This window comes from Rhinatrema bivittatum, chromosome 7 (genome assembly GCF_901001135.1).
Source record: "Rhinatrema bivittatum chromosome 7, aRhiBiv1.1, whole genome shotgun sequence".
Classification (NCBI taxonomy): Eukaryota; Metazoa; Chordata; class Amphibia; order Gymnophiona; family Rhinatrematidae; genus Rhinatrema; species Rhinatrema bivittatum.
The window spans coordinates 310,786,443-310,803,723 of record NC_042621.1 but is presented as its reverse complement, the minus strand read 5'-3'; the positions used below and the strand labels follow the sequence as shown (position 1 = coordinate 310,803,723).

The 17,281-nt window shown below is 46.1% G+C and overlaps 1 protein-coding gene across 3 annotated transcripts in view; it reads left to right on the top strand.

The window, feature by feature from the left end:
* The first annotated feature begins 662 nt into the window (after positions 1-662).
* Positions 663-17,281, top strand: part of LOC115096057 (zinc finger protein Pegasus) — a 64,714-nt gene continuing 48,095 nt past the window's right edge. The window contains exons 1-4 of one of the 3 annotated variants that reach the window (XM_029610583.1): positions 663-809; positions 5,548-5,666; positions 12,382-12,556; positions 15,904-16,086. In XM_029610583.1, the coding sequence (XP_029466443.1) occupies positions 5,643-5,666; positions 12,382-12,556; positions 15,904-16,086 (382 nt within the window). In that variant the 5' untranslated portion in view covers positions 663-809; positions 5,548-5,642. The remainder of the gene's footprint in view (positions 810-5,547; positions 5,667-12,381; positions 12,557-15,903; positions 16,087-17,281) is intronic. The other 2 variants (XM_029610585.1, XM_029610584.1) reach the window with 2 other exon arrangements.

The following is a 17,281-nucleotide window of genomic DNA, read 5'->3' as shown; positions in this document are numbered from 1 at the left end:
CAGTATTAGCTCGTGAATGACCAGCACCAGGGCTAAAATCAATCATTCACTAAAACCAGGGTTGATTTAATGTTACTTTAAGTAAGGCCGATTTGATTCCTACCATCTGCTGGAGACAGAGAGCTACGGAGGACTTTGCTGCGGGAGCAGACTATACAGAGAAAAGGGACGGCAGTGCAGAGATTTCACTCTCTGCCTCCACCTGCTGGAAGGAGAAACAAAGCCAACACCTGGGTTGCTCAGGCAGGCAGAGGAGGTGGACAAGGAGCAGGGACGCAGGAGTCAGAAATTAAGGAGACCTTGTAGGAGCCGACATGACGCATAGAAACCCAGACCTAGAGCTAAGTCGCTCTCGCAAGAACTCAACCCTTATCTTACCTGCACTCGCCTGCACATCACTGCGGCCGCCATCTTTAGCAAGTCTCCCGATAGAACCTTCTCACCTCTCGCGAGAAGAACGTGCCCTCGCCGTGCGTGCCCAGCCTCGCTCTGGAGTTCAGCCGGAAGTGCGTACCCTCTCAATAAACCTCCCTTTGGCGCATGCTGCGGGGCACCTGATTGGCCTTTTCGCATCCACCCGCCTACAGACGCAACGTCGTGACGTTTCCTTTAGCTTAACCTATGGGAGCCGTAGACGATAAGCGACTCTTTCGCCGGCTGAATGGGTGCGCATGCTCAGAGCGTCCTCGGCCTGAGCCCGGCAGCAGGAGTAGGAGACGGAAGAACGGGTGGCGGTGGCTTCTCTAGAGCGGTGCTTGCTCCGGTGCCTGCGGGATGTGGCCCGGCGAACATAAAAGAAACCGGTAACGGTAGGCGAGAGACCGGGATTGCCGGCGCACCTTATGACGTCACGGTGGGGGCAGGGAGAGGCGCGACAATAATAATAATAAATATTCTTCTTCTCTCCTGATAGGAGCTGGCATGCCCTGTGATAATAACTAATGCGAGCAGGGAGCATATAACTTATAATAAATATTCTTCTCACAAGAAGCCCTGCAATAACAGTAATGCTAATGTGAGCAGCGAGCACATAGTCTATAATAATAAGAATATACTAAATAAGTAGCATGTCCTCTAATAATAATGTGAGCAGGGAGCACATAGTCTATAATAATAAGAATGTACTAAGTAAGTAGCATGCTCTCTAATAATAATGTGAGCAGGGAGCACATAGTCTATAATAATAAGAATGTACTAAGTAAGTAGCATGCTCTCTAATAATAATGTGAGCAGCGAGCACATAGTCTATAATAATAAGAATATACTAAATAAGTAGCATGCCCTCTAATAATAATGTGAGCAGGGAGCACATAGTCTATAATAATAAGAATGTACTAAATAAGTAGCATGTCCTCTAATAATAATGTGAGCAGGGAGCACATAGTCTATAATAATAAGAATATACTAAATAAGTGGCATGCTCTCTAATAATAATGTGAGCAGGGAGCACATAGTCTATAATAATAAGAATGTACTAAGTAAGTAGCATGCTCTCTAATAATAATGTGAGCAGCGAGCACATAGTCTATAATAATAAGAATATACTAAATAAGTAGCATGTCCTCTAATAATAATGTGAGCAGGGAGCACATAGTCTATAATAATAAGAATGTACTAAGTAAGTAGCATGCTCTCTAATAATAATGTGAGCAGGGAGCACATAGTCTATAATAATAAGAATGTACTAAGTAAGTAGCATGCTCTCTAATAATAATGTGAGCAGCGAGCACATAGTCTATAATAATAAGAATATACTAAATAAGTAGCATGCCCTCTAATAATAATGTGAGCAGGGAGCACATAGTCTATAATAATAAGAATGTACTAAGTAAGTAGCATGCTCTCTAATAATAATGTGAGCAGCGAGCACATAGTCTATAATAATAAGAATATACTAAATAAGTAGCATGCCCTCTAATAATAATGTGAGCAGGGAACACATAGTCTATAATAATAAGAATGTACTAAATAAGTAGCATGCCCTCTAATAATAGTGTGAGCAGGGAACACATAGTCTATAATAATAAGAATGTACTAAATAAGTAGCATGTCCTCTAATAATAATGTGAGCAGGGAACACATAGTCTATAATAATAAGAATATACTAAATAATTAGCATGCCCTCTAATAATAATGTGAGCAGGAAACACATAGTCTATAATAATAAGAATATACTAAATAAGTAGCATGCCCTCTAATAATAATGTGAGCAGGGAACACATAGTCTATAATAATAAGAATATATTAAGTAAGTAGCATGCCCTCTAATAATAATGTGAGCAGGGAGCACATAGTCTATAATAATAAGAATGTACTAAATAAGTGGCATGCTCTCTAATAATAATGTGAGCAGGGAGCACATAGTCTATAATAATAAGAATGTACTAAATAAGTGGCATGCTCTCTAATAATAATGTGAGCAGGGAGCACATAGTCTATAATAATAAGAATGTACTAAATAAGTGGCATGCCCTCTAATAATAATGTGAGCAGGGAGCACGTAGTCTATAATAATAAGAATATACTAAGTAAGTAGCATGCTCTCTAATAATAATGTGAGCAGCGAGCACATAGTCTATAATAATAAGAATGTACTAAATAAGTAGCATGCCCTCTAATAATAGTGTGAGCAGGGAACACATAGTCTATAATAATAAGAATGTACTAAATAAGTAGCATGTCCTCTAATAATAATGTGAGCAGGGAACACATAGTCTATAATAATAAGAATATACTAAATAATTAGCATGCCCTCTAATAATAATGTGAGCAGGAAACACATAGTCTATAATAATAAGAATATACTAAATAAGTAGCATGCCCTCTAATAATAATGTGAGCAGGGAGCACATAGTCTATAATAATAAGAATGTACTAAGTAAGTAGCATGCTCTCTAATAATAATGTGAGCAGGGAGCACATAGTCTATAATAATAAGAATATACTAAATAAGTAGCATGCCCTCTAATAATAATGTGAGCAGGGAGCACATAGTTTATAATAATAAGAATGTACTAAGTAAGTAGCATGCTCTCTAATAATAATGTGAGCAGCGAGCACATAGTCTATAATAATAAGAATATACTAAATAAGTAGCATGCCCTCTAATAATAATGTGAGCAGGGAACACGTAGTCTATAATAATAAGAATATACTAAATAAGTAGCATGCTCTCTAATAATAATGTGAGCAGGGAACACATAGTCTATAATAATAAGAATATACTAAATAAGTAGCATGCCCTCTAATAATAATGTGAGCAGGGAACACATAGTCTATAATAATAAGAATGTACTAAATAAGTGGCATGCTCTCTAATAATAATGTGAGCAGGGAACACATAGTCTATAATAATAAGAATGTACTAAATAAGTGGCATGCTCTCTAATAATAATGTGAGCAGGGAACACATAGTCTATAATAATAAGAATATACTAAATAAGTAGCATGCTCTCTAATAATAATGTGAGCAGGGAACACATAGTCTATAATAATAAGAATATACTAAATAAGTAGCATGCTCTCTAATAATAATGTGAGCAGGGAACACATAGTCTATAATAATAAGAATATACTAAATAAGTAGCATGCCCTCTAATAATAATGTGAGCAGGGAGCACATAGTCTATAATAATAAGAATATACTAAATAAGTAGCATGCCCTCTAATAATAATGTGAGCAGGGAGCACATAGTCTATAATAATAAGAATATACTAAATAAGTAGCATGCCCTCTAATAATAATGTGAGCAGCGAGCACATAGTCTATAATAATAAGAATATACTAAATAAGTAGCATGCTCTCTAATAATAATGTGAGCAGGGAACACATAGTCTATAATAATAAGAATGTACTAAGTAAGTAGCATGCTCTCTAATAATAATGTGAGCAGGGAACACATAGTCTATAATAATAAGAATATACTAAATAAGTAGCATGCCTTCTAATAATAATGTGAGCAGGGAACACATAGTCTATAATAATAAGAATATACTAAGTAAGTAGCATGCTCTCTAATAATAATGTGAGCAGGGAACACATAGTCTATAATAATAAGAATGTACTAAGTAAGTAGCATGCTCTCTAATAATAATGTGAGCAGGGAACACATAGTCTATAATAATAAGAATGTACTAAGTAAGTAGCATGCTCTCTAATAATAATGTGAGCAGGGAACACATAGTTTGTAATAATAAGAATGTACTAAGTAAGTAGCATGTCCTCTAATAATAATGTGAGCAGCGAGCACATAGTCTATAATAATAAGAATATATTAAGTAAGTAGCATGTCCTCTAATAATAATGTGAGCAGCGAGCACATAGTCTATAATAATAAGAATATATTAAGTAAGTAGCATGTCCTCTAATAATAATGTGAGCAGGGAGCACATAGTCTATAATAATAAGAATATATTAAGTAAGTAGCATGTCCTCTAATAATAATGTGAGCAGCGAGCACATAGTCTATAATAATAAGAATGTACTAAGTAAGTAGCATGTCCTCTAATAATAATGTGAGCAGGGAACACAGAAGGATAACCAAAGTGATAAAGGGTATGGAATGATTCCACTGTGAGGAAAGCCTAAAGAGGTTAGGACTTTTTAGCTTGGAGAAGAGACGACTGAGGGGGGATATGATTGAGGTGTTTAAGATCATGAGAGGTCTAGAACGGGTAGATGTGAATCGGTTATTTACTCTTTCGAATTATAGTAGGACGAGGGGGCAGTCCATGAAGTTAGCAAGTAGCTCATTTAAAACAAATTGAATAACATTCTTTTTCACTCGGCGCATAGTTACGTTCTTGACTTCATTGCCAGAGGATGTGGTTACAGCAGTTTAAAAAAGGTTTGGATAAGTTTCTAGAGGAGAAGTCCATAAACTGCTAATAATCAATAAGGATTAGTAGCTTGGGATCTATTTAATATTTGGGTACTTCCACAACAAAAGATGAGTGTAGAGAAAGTGAAATAGCTTTACAAGTTCATAGTATTTTGCATTTGTATTCAAAAGAAACTCTTAAGTCTGAGTTGATGCAGCTGCAGAGAGTAACAGCTGTACTGGCAAGTTCCCAAATATAGGAGGCAAGCCAAAGAAGAAGGCTGAGAATAAATCATCAACTCAGACTTAGGAGTTTCTTTTGAATAAAGATGCAAAAGACTATGAACTTGTAAGGACTAGTTCATTCTCTCTACACTCATCTTTTGTCGTGTGATTATATACTAAGTTTGGATTTATTCTCAGCCTTCTTCTTTGACTTGCCTCCTGTATTTGGGTACTCCCAGACAGCATGGCTAATTCATCCTGCTATCTATGGAAAACACCTTTTACTAGAAAATTTGCTTTTTTTTCCCCTGCAGAAAAGCAGGCTGAATTAGCCGTGCTGTCTGGGAGTCCCCAGCTAGGGAAGACGAAGCAAGGTGCTAGTTTTGTCTACAAATGTCGGTGCATTTTGTGGACATCTCAACAATAATCTGTAGAAGGATCCCTGTGACTAGTGGACAGTCGTAAGAGCCAGTGGCGTAATGCAGTGTTTCTTGTCTCATAGATGCTTCTGAACTGGCATGCTGTTGGAGACAGTAGTAAGATGTGAAGGTATATAATGAGGACCAAGTAGCTGCTTTGCATGTGTCCTGAATCAGTATGTTACATAGATGGACAATTGAGGTAGGTACAGCTCTCAGCTGATGCGCCTTGACTTTTGATTCTAGACGTTTTGATCTAGAGGAGTAGCAGAAGTGAATACATTGGGTAAGCCAGTTGGCTAGCGTTCATTTGGTTACCAGTCACCCTGGAGCATTTGGTTTGAAGAGAGGAAGAGCTGTGAATGCCTGTTAGATGAATGAGTCCTTTGCTCATAGTATGCTAAGACTGTTTTGCAATCTAGCTTGTGTAGTAGACCTTCCTGTCTGGAGGCATGTGATCTGGGAAAGAAGGTTGGCAAAGTTTTAATCTGAATCAGACAATAAGATGAGACCACCTTTGGAAGGAAGGATGGATGGGTCCTTAAAGTGACCTTGTCGTGGAAGAATTGCAGATGAGGCGGGTAGTGTACTAGTGCTTGAAGCTCGCTGACTCGCCTCACTGAGGTTATTCCTACTAGGAATAATATTTTCCATGTGACAAACTTCAGTGAAGCAGTTTGCATTGTTTCAAAAGGTGGGTACACCGCTGTAACACTGAGGTGAACTCTGATGGATAAAACAGCCAGGCCAGATGCATGCAATAAATGAAGATATTTGAATAATCACTCCGGTGAGGATACTGATATGCACCAGTGAAGATATCTGTCCAATTACCCGCATAATTTCTTCTTGTGGAAGGCTTCCTGGAGGAGATGACAATGTCCTGAATTTCTGTCGGAATAGGAAGATGACTCGCTACTTCCATTTCTATCTCCATACCGTTAAATGAAGTGAATCTTGCATGGGATGAAGAAGTGTTAAATCACAATTTAACTCTTAATTATTTATTATCTTATAACTATATATTTGTAGGTATTTTGATTTTATTAATGTTATTGTATTTCATTACTTTTATAGTATTGTAAACGTAGTGAAGGTTTTACTGATACTACGGTATATAAAAACTAATAAACTAGAAACTTTACAGGAGGACCTTGCAAGACTGGAAGATTGGGCATCCAAATGGCAGATGAAATTTAATGTGGATAAGTGCAAGGTGATGCATATAGGGAAAAATAACCCTTGCTGTAGTTACACAATGTTGGGTTCCATATCAGTTGCTACTACCCAAGAAAGAGATCTAGGTGTCATAGTGGATAACACATTGAAATCGTCGGTTCAGTGTGCTGCGGCAGTCAAAAAAGCAAACAATGTTAGGAATTATTAGGAAGGGAATGGTGAATAAACCGGAAAATGTCATAATGCCTCTGTATCGCTCCATGGTGAGACCACACCTTGAATACTGTGTACAGTTCTGGTCACCGCATCTCAAAAAAGATATAATTGCGATGGAGAAGGTACGGAGAAGGGCAACCAAAATGATAAGGGGAAGGGAACAGCTCCCCTATGAGGAAAGACTAAAGAGGTTAGGACTTTTCAGCTTGGAGAAGAGACGGCTGAGGGGGGATATGATAGAGGTGTTTAAAATCATGAAAGGTCTAGAACGGGTAGATGTGAATCGGTTATTTACTCTTTCGGATAATAGAAAGACTAGGGGGCACTCCATGAAGTTAGCATGGGGCACATTTAAGACTAATCGGAGAAAGTTCTTTTTTACTCAACGCACAATAAAGCTCTGGAATTTGTTGCCAGAGGATGTGGTTAGTGCAGTTAGTGTAGCTGGGTTCAAAAAAGGATTGGATAAGTTCTTGGAGAAGTCCATTATCTATTAATCAATTTTACTTAGGGAATAGCCACTGCTATTAATTGCATCAGTAGCATGGGATCTTCTTAGTGTTTGGGTAATTGCCAGGTTCTTGTGGTCTGGTTTGGCCTCTGTTGGAAACAGGATGCTGGGCTTGATGGACCCTTGGTCTGACCCAGCATGGCAATTTCTTATGTTCTTTTGAAACACTCGACTTATCAGCGGAATTGGGGGGAAATGCGTACAACAAGGTTCCATTCCACGAAAGCTGAAAAGCATCCTGAGCTACTCTCCAATCGCTCGGGTAAAGGGAGCAAAATTCGGTAGCTTCGTGTTGTATTCGGTTGCAAAGATATCTGTGGGGCGTTCCCCCATCTCCTGAAGAGGGAATGCGTTACGTCCTGGTGGAGTTCCTACTCGAGGGGGTGAAATATTCTGCTGAGCCTGTCTGCTTCTGTGTTCTTGATCCCTGGTAGGTCGGTCACTTGCACCCACTTCAGTATTAGGACTGATTCCCTACAGAGCACCCTGGAACCGGACCCACCTTCTTTATTTATGTAGAACATGGCTACCTGATTGTCTGTATAGACCATGACTGCCCTCCCTTCTAGTAGATGTGAGAAGGAGTGATTGGTGTACCTTATAATTCGCAGCTCTAGCAGGTTTATCTGGAAAGTTTTCTCATTGGGGGGTCGAAAGACCTTGCGTGTTGAAGTGTAGCACATGTGCACCCCATCCCTTTGTGGATGCGTCCTTTGTCAGGACAACCTGATGCTTCGGGTTCTGGAACAGCGCTCCTGACTGCAGGGTCTCTGGCATTAGCCACCAGCGCAAGTCCGAAATCATTGCTGACTTAGGGTCACCTTCCTTGACATAGGGTGGCATCGTTGAGATCCCATTGAATTCGGCGCATGTGAAGGCGAGTATGGGGGAACTACACTCTGCTTTGGATTTCAAGGAAACAGCCATAACTACAGATTCTTGTGAAGAGCTAAGAAAATAGTTTAGTTTATCCTTACTTTAGAAGGCTTCTTGGTTATATTTTTCCATTTTTTTGTGTAGTGCTAGCCTATAATCTCTACATTTTCTAGATATTGATATTGCTGTGTGTTGATGCAAAAAAACCAAACAAACAACAAAAGGGATTGGGTTATTCAGCTTTGGGAAGGTAACTCATAGTGCATTGCAGGGGGCAATCAAGTCTTCAGTCTGCTTTGAACTTCAAGGGACTGCCATACTACAGATTCTTGTGAAGAGCTAAGAAAAAAGCTTAACTTTGCTAGCCAGTCTGGGGCAGGGTCTGTTCAAAATCAATAGCAGATACAGTGGCCAAGTGTTAACTATTCAACTCCCTCCCACCCCTGGCTTTCTTTTTCTGATATAGGCTGCCTGAATACATAATTGGCAACAAGATAATTTGGACAATTGGTAATTCCTCAGGTGTAATCCATCAAATAAATTTACCAAAATGAGGACAATACAATGTAACCGTTGTGGAGCCTTTATTCTGAGGGAAATCATCTGGAAAGTTAGGGCTTGCCCCATTTGTGCAGAACTCTCTTCCTTGAAAAAGGAGCTGACTGAGGTTAAAGCTGAATTAGCTTCAGTGAAGAAAAGCTCATCCTCTTTACAATATTCAGGAATTAATTCCCCATTAGCACAGAAAAACCAAAAGTCAAGGATAAAGAGATTTACAGTGGGCTCAGGCAGGATAAGACCTGTGACCCACAGGCACCCGTTCTTGACAGCTGTGCAGCCCACAAGTCTACCCCCCCCCCCCCCCCCCCACACACACACACAGACAGGTTTTAAGGATCGCAAAAAAACGACGACATTACAGTTGGCTCTGATAGAGTAAGACCTGTGATGCGGAGACACAAGTACAAAACGCCTTCTCTGTATTAGGTAATGAAGAATCTCTTATGAAAGAGATTGAAGTGGTTTCTGAAAAGAAAGAAGAAACCCAATGCTAACTTCATGGAGTGCCCCCTAGTCTTTCTATTATCCGAAAGAGTAAATAACCGATTCACATCTACCCGTTCTAGACCTCTCATGATTTTAAACACCTCTATCCTATCCCCCCTCAGCCGTCTCTTCTCCAAGCTGAAAAGTCCTAACCTCTTTAGTCTTTCTTCATAGGGAAGCTGTTCCAGTCCCCTTTATCATTTTGGTTGCCCTTCTCCATACCTTCTCCATCGCAATTATATCTTTTTTGAGATGCGGCGACCAGAATTGTACACAGTATTCAAGGTGTGGTCTCACCATGGAGCGATACAGAGGCATTACCTTTTCTATCATTATTTTCTCTTCTGCTATCCCAAGCGATCCGCGTGCTGTGCCATTGCTCTGTGAGAGTAAAGCAGAGCAGGGGTGCAGCCTGTCTCAGGGCAGGGGAGAGGTGAGGAGAGCAGGGGCGCAGCGTGTCTCAGGGCAGGGGAGAGGTGGGGAGAGCAGGGGCGCAGCCTGTCTCTGCACAGGGGAGAGGTGAGGAGAGCAGGGGCGCAGCGTGTCTCAGGGCAGGGGAGAGGTGGGGAGAGCAGGGGCGCAGCGTGTCTCTGCACAGGGGAGAGGTAGGGAGAGCAGGGGCGCAGCGTGTCTCAGGGCAGGGGAGAGGTGAGGAGAGCAGGGGCACAGCGTGTCTCGGCGCAGGGGAGAGGTGAGGAGAGCAGGGGTGCAGCCTGTCTCAGGGCAGGGGAGAGGTGGGGAGAGCAGGGGCGCAGCGTGTCTCAGGGCAGGGGAGAGGTGGGGAGAGCAGGGGCGCAGCGTGTCTCAGGGCAGGGGAGAGGTGAGGAGAGCAGGGGCGCAGCGTGTCTCAGGGCAGGGGAGAGGTGAGAGCAGGGGCGCAGCGTGTCTCAGGGCAGGGGAGAGGTGAGGAGAGCAGGGGCGCAGCGTGTCTCTGCACAGGGGAGAGGTGAGGAGAGCAGGGGCGCAGCGTGTCTCTGCACAGGGGAGAGGTGAGGAGAGCAGGGGCGCAGCGTGTCTCTGCACAGGGGAGAGGTGAGGAGAGCAGGGGCGCAGCGTGTCTCAGGGCAGGGGAGAGGTAGGGAGAGCAGGGGCGCAGCGTGTCTCTGCACAGGGGAGAGGTGAGAGCAGGGGCGCAGCGTGTCTCTGCACAGGGGAGAGGTAGGGAGAGCAGGGGCGCAGCGTGTCTCTGCACAGGGGAGAGGTAGGGAGAGCAGGGGCGCAGCGTGTCTCTGCACAGGGGAGAGGTAGGGAGAGCAGGGGCGCAGCGTGTCTCGGCGCAGGGGAGAGGTAGGGAGAGCAGGGGCGCAGCGTGTCTCGGCGCAGGGGAGAGGTGGGGAGAGCAGGGGCGCAGCGTGTCTCGGCGCAGGGGAGAGGTGGGGAGAGCAGGGGCGCAGCGTGTCTCGGCGCAGGGGAGAGGTGGGGAGAGCAGGGGCGCAGCGTGTCTCGGCGCAGGGGAGAGGTGGGGAGAGCAGGGGCGCAGCGTGTCTCGGCGCAGGGGAGAGGTGGGGAGAGCAGGGGCGCAGCGTGTCTCGGCGCAGGGGAGAGGTGGGGAGAGCAGGGGCGCAGCGTGTCTCGGCGCAGGGGAGAGGTGGGGAGAGCAGGGGCGCAGCGTGTCTCGGCGCAGGGGAGAGGTGAGGAGAGCAGGGGCGCAGCGTGTCTCGGCGCAGGGGAGAGGTGAGGAGAGCAGGGGCGCAGCGTGTCTCTGCACAGGGGAGAGGTGAGGAGAGCAGGGGCGCATCGTGTCTCGGCGCAGGGGAGAGGTAGGGAGAGCAGGGGCGCAGCGTGTCTCGGCGCAGGGGAGAGGTGAGGAGAGCAGGGGCGCAGCGTGTCTCGGCGCAGGGGAGAGGTGAGAGCAGGGGCGCAGCGTGTCTCGGCGCAGGGGAGAGGTAGGGAGAGCAGGGGCGCAGCGTGTCTCGGCGCAGGGGAGAGGTGAGGAGAGCAGGGGCGCAGCCTGTCTCGGCGCAGGGGAGAGGTAGGGAGAGCAGGGGCGCAGCGTGTCTCTGCACAGGGGAGAGGTAGGGAGAGCAGGGGCGCAGCCTGTCTCGGCGCAGGGGAGAGGTGAGGAGAGCAGGGGCGCAGCCTGTCTCGGCGCAGGGGAGAGGTGGGGAGAGCAGGGGCGCAGCGTGTCTCGGCGCAGGGGAGAGGTGAGGAGAGCAGGGGCGCAGCGTGTCTCGGCGCAGGGGAGAGGTGAGGAGAGCAGGGGCGCAGCGTGTCTCGGCGCAGGGGAGAGGTGAGGAGAGCAGGGGCGCAGCGTGTCTCGGCGCAGGGGAGAGGTGAGAGCAGGGGCGCAGCGTGTCTCGGCGCTGGGGAGAGGTGAGGAGAGCAGGGGCGCAGCCTGTCTCGGCGCTGGGGAGAGGTGAGGAGAGCAGGGGCGCAGCGTGTCTCTGCACAGGGGAGAGGTAGGGAGAGCAGGGGCGCAGCGTGTCTCTGCACAGGGGAGAGGTGAGGAGAGCAGGGGCGCAGCGTGTCTCTGCACAGGGGAGAGGTGAGGAGAGCAGGGGCGCAGCGTGTCTCTGCACAGGGGAGAGGTGAGGAGAGCAGGGGCGCAGCGTGTCTCTGCACAGGGGAGAGGTGAGGAGAGCAGGGGCGCAGCGTGTCTCGGCGCAGGGGAGAGGTGAGAGCAGGGGCGCAGCGTGTCTCGGCGCTGGGGAGAGGTGAGGAGAGCAGGGGCGCAGCCTGTCTCGGCGCTGGGGAGAGGTGAGGAGAGCAGGGGCGCAGCGTGTCTCTGCACAGGGGAGAGGTGGGGAGAGCAGGGGCGCAGCGTGTCTCTGCACAGGGGAGAGGTGAGGAGAGCAGGGGCGCAGCGTGTCTCGGCGCAGGGGAGAGGTGAGAGCAGGGGCGCAGCGTGTCTCGGCGCTGGGGAGAGGTGAGGAGAGCAGGGGCGCAGCCTGTCTCGGCGCTGGGGAGAGGTGAGGAGAGCAGGGGCGCAGCGTGTCTCTGCACAGGGGAGAGGTAGGGAGAGCAGGGGCGCAGCGTGGATTTCTTGCAAGCCCTGTAGACTGGGAGCAGAGCACATTATTGGTGGGGAATGTTCAGCCTGTGTTTTTCTGGAGGTATTTTGTGAGTGACTCTGCGCTCTCTTCTTTAGCCTAGGCAGGCAGAATATTGCTGGCAAAGTCCGCAGCCGAATATGGGTGAGAAGAAGCCAGAACCTCTGGACTTTGTGAAAGACTTTCAGGAGTACCTCACGCAGCAAACCCATCACGTGAACATGATCTCTGGCTCTGTGAGTGGGGAGAAGGAAGGAGAAGTGCTTCAGGGAGGTAAGTTTCACCCCTCTGGTCCAGGACCATGGATCGCCATGAATCCCGCGGGTTACAGCTGCAAAGCTTCAGAAGGGTTTCCACGCTGTCCTCCACAAAATATGCTAAGCAGCTTGGGGGCCACTCCTAAGGGGGTGAACAGAATTAGGAACTGTTTGAGTGATAAGCAAGACAGACCGGGGGATCATCCGTGCAGTGTCCTAGGGATCTGTGAGTGGTACTGAAGTAGGGCTGCTTGGAAGCGTTTCTCTTTACTGATGATACGGAGTTCCCTGGACGTACCCAGATCAATCCAAGCTGACACTGACACTTAACGTGAGGCGTCACCTGCAGTCCTTCCGTATTTCTCTGTCTCCAGCAGATGTGGAGGTGCAAAGCCTACAGTCTGAGTTAAACAAAAACACAGAATTGCAGTTTCACCATTATCCACATGTTTATTAACTCCTTCAAAAAAGTGAAGCAGATTTGTGAGGCAAGACTTGCCCTGGGTAAAGCCATTGCTGACTTTGTTCCATTAAACCATGTCTTTCTATATGTTCTGTGATTTTGATGTTTAGAACACTTTCCACTGTTTTTCCTGGCACTGACGTCAGGCTAACCGGTCTGTAGTTTCCCGGATCTCCCCTGGAGCCCTTTTTAAATATTGGGGTTACATTTGCTATCCTCCGATAAAGGTTCGGATGGGCCAGATCCAGATGAAGGATTGGGCCAGATGCCAGTGACTGAAGGGTACGACCCTAAGGTGCTGCATTTATTCCGGAAAGAGGAATTGTGGCCTTAGTTCCGCATGTTCTTGAGGAGCTGGGGATCAAGGTTCCTCAGGAGGAGTCCGATCAAGAGAGAGTGGACCCGGTCATGGTGAAAAAGCAGGCGGTCAGGGAGTGGGATACTCCTGAGATGGGCCTGAAGGTAGGTCGGGTGATGGCTAAATTGTATCCACTGTCAGAACACCCTCGAGTTGTTGGCACTTTCTAAGGTGGACGCTTCGGTGTCTGTGGTCACTAAGAAGACCACCATCCCTGTGGCTGCTTCAGCGGCGCTGAAGGACTTGCAAGACAGGAAGTTGAAAATTCATGTCCAGAAGATATTTGAGGAGTCTGCGCTTGGCATTTGTGCTGCTGTGTGCAGTAGCTTCATGCAGAGGGCCAGTTTGTGCTGGGTTTAGCAGTAACCGGCCATGAGGTCACTATCTCCATCGGAGGCTAAGCAGGTGGATGCCCTGTGTGACCTCATTAGAACTTCTTCGAGAATCTCCGTTGGTGAAGGAATTAGTCTGCAGATGTGTGGTCTAAGTCTCGTTTGGGAGCTTTACTGTTCAAGGGAAAGTTCCTGTATAATGAAGACCTAGGGGAGCTCGTGAAGCATCGGCTGCCAGACGACAAGCCCAAAGATAGGAAAGCTTCCTCTGCGGGGCAGTCCTGATTTCGATCAAACCAACGGTTTCGGCCTGGTAGGCCCTCGATGGGAACTCGGAGGCAAACTTTTTTTTTTTAGTAGAAAGGAACTTCTTGAACAGCATAAGAGGAGTAACAGAAAACATTTCTTCACTGAAGCGGTAGATGCATGGATGCATGGTAGATCCTATGGAGGTGGTAGAGACACAAAGAGTAATGAAATTCAAGAACATAAGAACATGCCATGCTGGGTCAGACCGAGGGTCCATCAAGCCCAGCATCCTGTTTCCAACAGTGGCCAATCCAGACCATAAGAACCTGGCAATTACCCAAGTGCTGTGTGCAATTCTGGTCGCCACATCTAAAAAATGATATAATTGCCATGGGATCCTGCAACGGCCTTGCTTTTTTTCCGATGTCCCTTTGTTCACCGTCACAGGGATGGGATCCCACGACGGCATTACTCCAACAGGCCTCATTGGGTGGGCCATGGCCCACTCTTGGGTATACCACTGCCTGACAGCAGACACAGAATGTGTTGCTTAAAGGGATACAATGTTCATCGAGGCCATTTGCATCTTCAAATTAATGCCTTAGATGTGTCAGCCATTTTCAGACAATGTCCTTTTCTTTGGCCCACACAGTTCTGTAGAGTCCATCTTTGCTCAAAATCACGAGGTTAGTATTCATAGTTGACCGTTCCGTAACTTAGCTGGATATAACGTATCTGGCTAAGTTATAAGGTATATTCAACAGCTCGGCTAAGACATACAAGTTATAGCTGGCTAAGTTTCAACCTGCTCTATGCAGCTAAGACTGAATATTAGTAGTTAGTTGCATAACTTTATACAGCTAACTCCCTGCACCCTGATCTGCCGACAGAATGCCGACAACTTATGTGGCTAATATTTTAGCTGCATAAGTGAATGCTGCTGAACAAGGGCGCATATTCAGTGGTTGCCACTTAGCTGCATAAACTATGCTTTTGCAGCTAAATAGCTCTGAATGCTTTTTGACTATTGCTCTCCATCTTATTTGGTACAACTGCTTTATAGGTGGTCTGGACTAAACTCTACAGTAGCTTCATTCAGTCACCACTTCCGGAGGAAATGGTGAAGACCAAAACTGTAAAGGACTTCAAAGGGGCGTGGGATAAACACTGTGGATCCATAAAGTCTAGAGGATGTGAATGAAGAGTGGGTGGCTCGCGGGAATGATGGCTACTACCTGGAGGTAATACCCTTATTCAATAAACATACACACGGTTAATGCAACTCCAACATTGCTCTAAGCTTCAACGGCAAGAGGAAAAGTGGAAAAAAGGATTTGCATTCACAAAAAAGCGGGGAGTAGCTTGCTTGTTACGACGGTTACTACCCCAAACCAAATAAGCCTGATACTTCACTTTCAATGCATATCCAGCATAACTCTCTGCTTCAATGGCAGGGGGGAAAGACCGATACTTCACGCACATCCAGCAGAGCCCTCTGCTTGAACGGCAGGGGGAATGAAGAAACGTGGATCTATATTCGGGCAACAGCCAACAAGGACTGAATTACATAGTCTGGATAAACAGATAAGCATGGGTGTAGCTTGCTTATTGCAGCGGTTACTACCCCTAACTAATTAAGATATTTCACTTAGATGCAGTTCCAACACTGCTCTCTATATTATAGGTGGGGGTGGAAGGGAAATAGAATAAAAAAGGTTACTAAGAGCCAAGAGTAACAGATAAGCATGAGAGAGAAAAAAAAAAGTGCGAAAGCTTGCTGGGCAGACTGGTCTTCTTCTGCCGTCATTTCTCTGTTTCTATGTCTATAACACTGCTGATGTACGGAGAGTTTTAAGTTATGCCGTGACAAGTCAGGTTACCCTATGTTCTTAATTAACCTGTGGATAACCTTCATTGTATGCCACTGCTGATTAATCTGAAACTTATCTTTATTCTAACAGCTGGGACAGACAGTGCTCAGAATGGCTTGGATCATCCTTCTGTTGAGGTTTCCCTGGATGAAAGCGCTGGAATATTAGTGGATGGCTTTGAGAGGACATTTGATGGAAAGTTGAAATGTCGCTACTGCAGCTATGCCAGCAAAGGAACAGCTCGTCTCATTGAGCATATCCGAATCCACACAGGTAAGGAATATTCTATAGGATATCAATAATCTGCAGCCATGCAGGAAGGAAAGGTTTTTATATTCCATTTATCCAAACAAGTGGTCAAAGTGGATTTTAATAGAACATGAAATACAACAGAATGGTTGAAGTATAAGAAATTGTAAATAAATTAAAATCCCACAGTATAATCAAAGCAAATCTTATACTAGTCTAGAGTACTTGTATGGAATATTACTGATCCAAACCTGTACAGGTAAGAGAATATCCTATGAATATACCGACATTCTTGATATTTCTATCAAGAATGTCGGTATATAAAAATTCTAAATAAATAAATGAAATATCACCCATTTGAATCCACACAGGCAGCGAGGGTCCCTCAGGACTTGGCTCGTCTGAAATCATGCAGGTAGTGAGGGTCCTCTGGGACGTGGTCTTCTGAAATCCACTCAGGTAGCGAGGGTCCCCTGGGACTTGGCTCTTCTGAAATCCACGCAGGTAGCGAGGGTCCTCCGGGACGTGGCTCTTCTGAAATCCACGCAGGTAGCGAGGGTCCTCCGGGACGTGGCTCTTCTGAATCCACGCAGGTAGCGAGGGTCCTCCGGGACGTGGCTCTTCTGAAATCCACGCAGGTAGCGAGGGTCCCCCGGGACGTGGCTCTTCTGAATCCACGCAGGTAGCGAGGGTCCTCCGGGACGTGGCTCTTCTGAAATCCACGCAGGTAGCGAGGGTCCTCCGGGACGTGGCTCGCCTGAGGATCCCCTAGGACTTGGCTCTTCTGAATCCACGCAGGTAGGCAGGGTCTCCTAAGACTTGGCTCGTACCGCTACTACTACTTAACGTTTCTATGATGCTGAGCGACATACGCAGCGCTGTCAAACATACAGAAAGACAGTCCCTGCTCAATAGAGCTTACAATCTAATAAGACGGACATACAGGACAAGAGACTTGTTAAAAGAAAGTTAGTCAAGACTAAAAGCAGACAATCGGGGATAAGATTTAAAAGCAGTTTCAAAAAGGTGGGTGTTTAGATGGGATTTAAACATGGCAAGAGAGGGAGCGTGATGCACCAGCTCAGGAAGTCTATTCCAAGCACACGGCGCATCCAGGTGGAAAGCAGGGAGTCTGGAATTGGTGGTAGAGGAGAAGGGCACAGATAGGAGTGACTTGTCTGATGAGGGAGTGCATGAGGAGGGGTTAGAGAGAAATAAG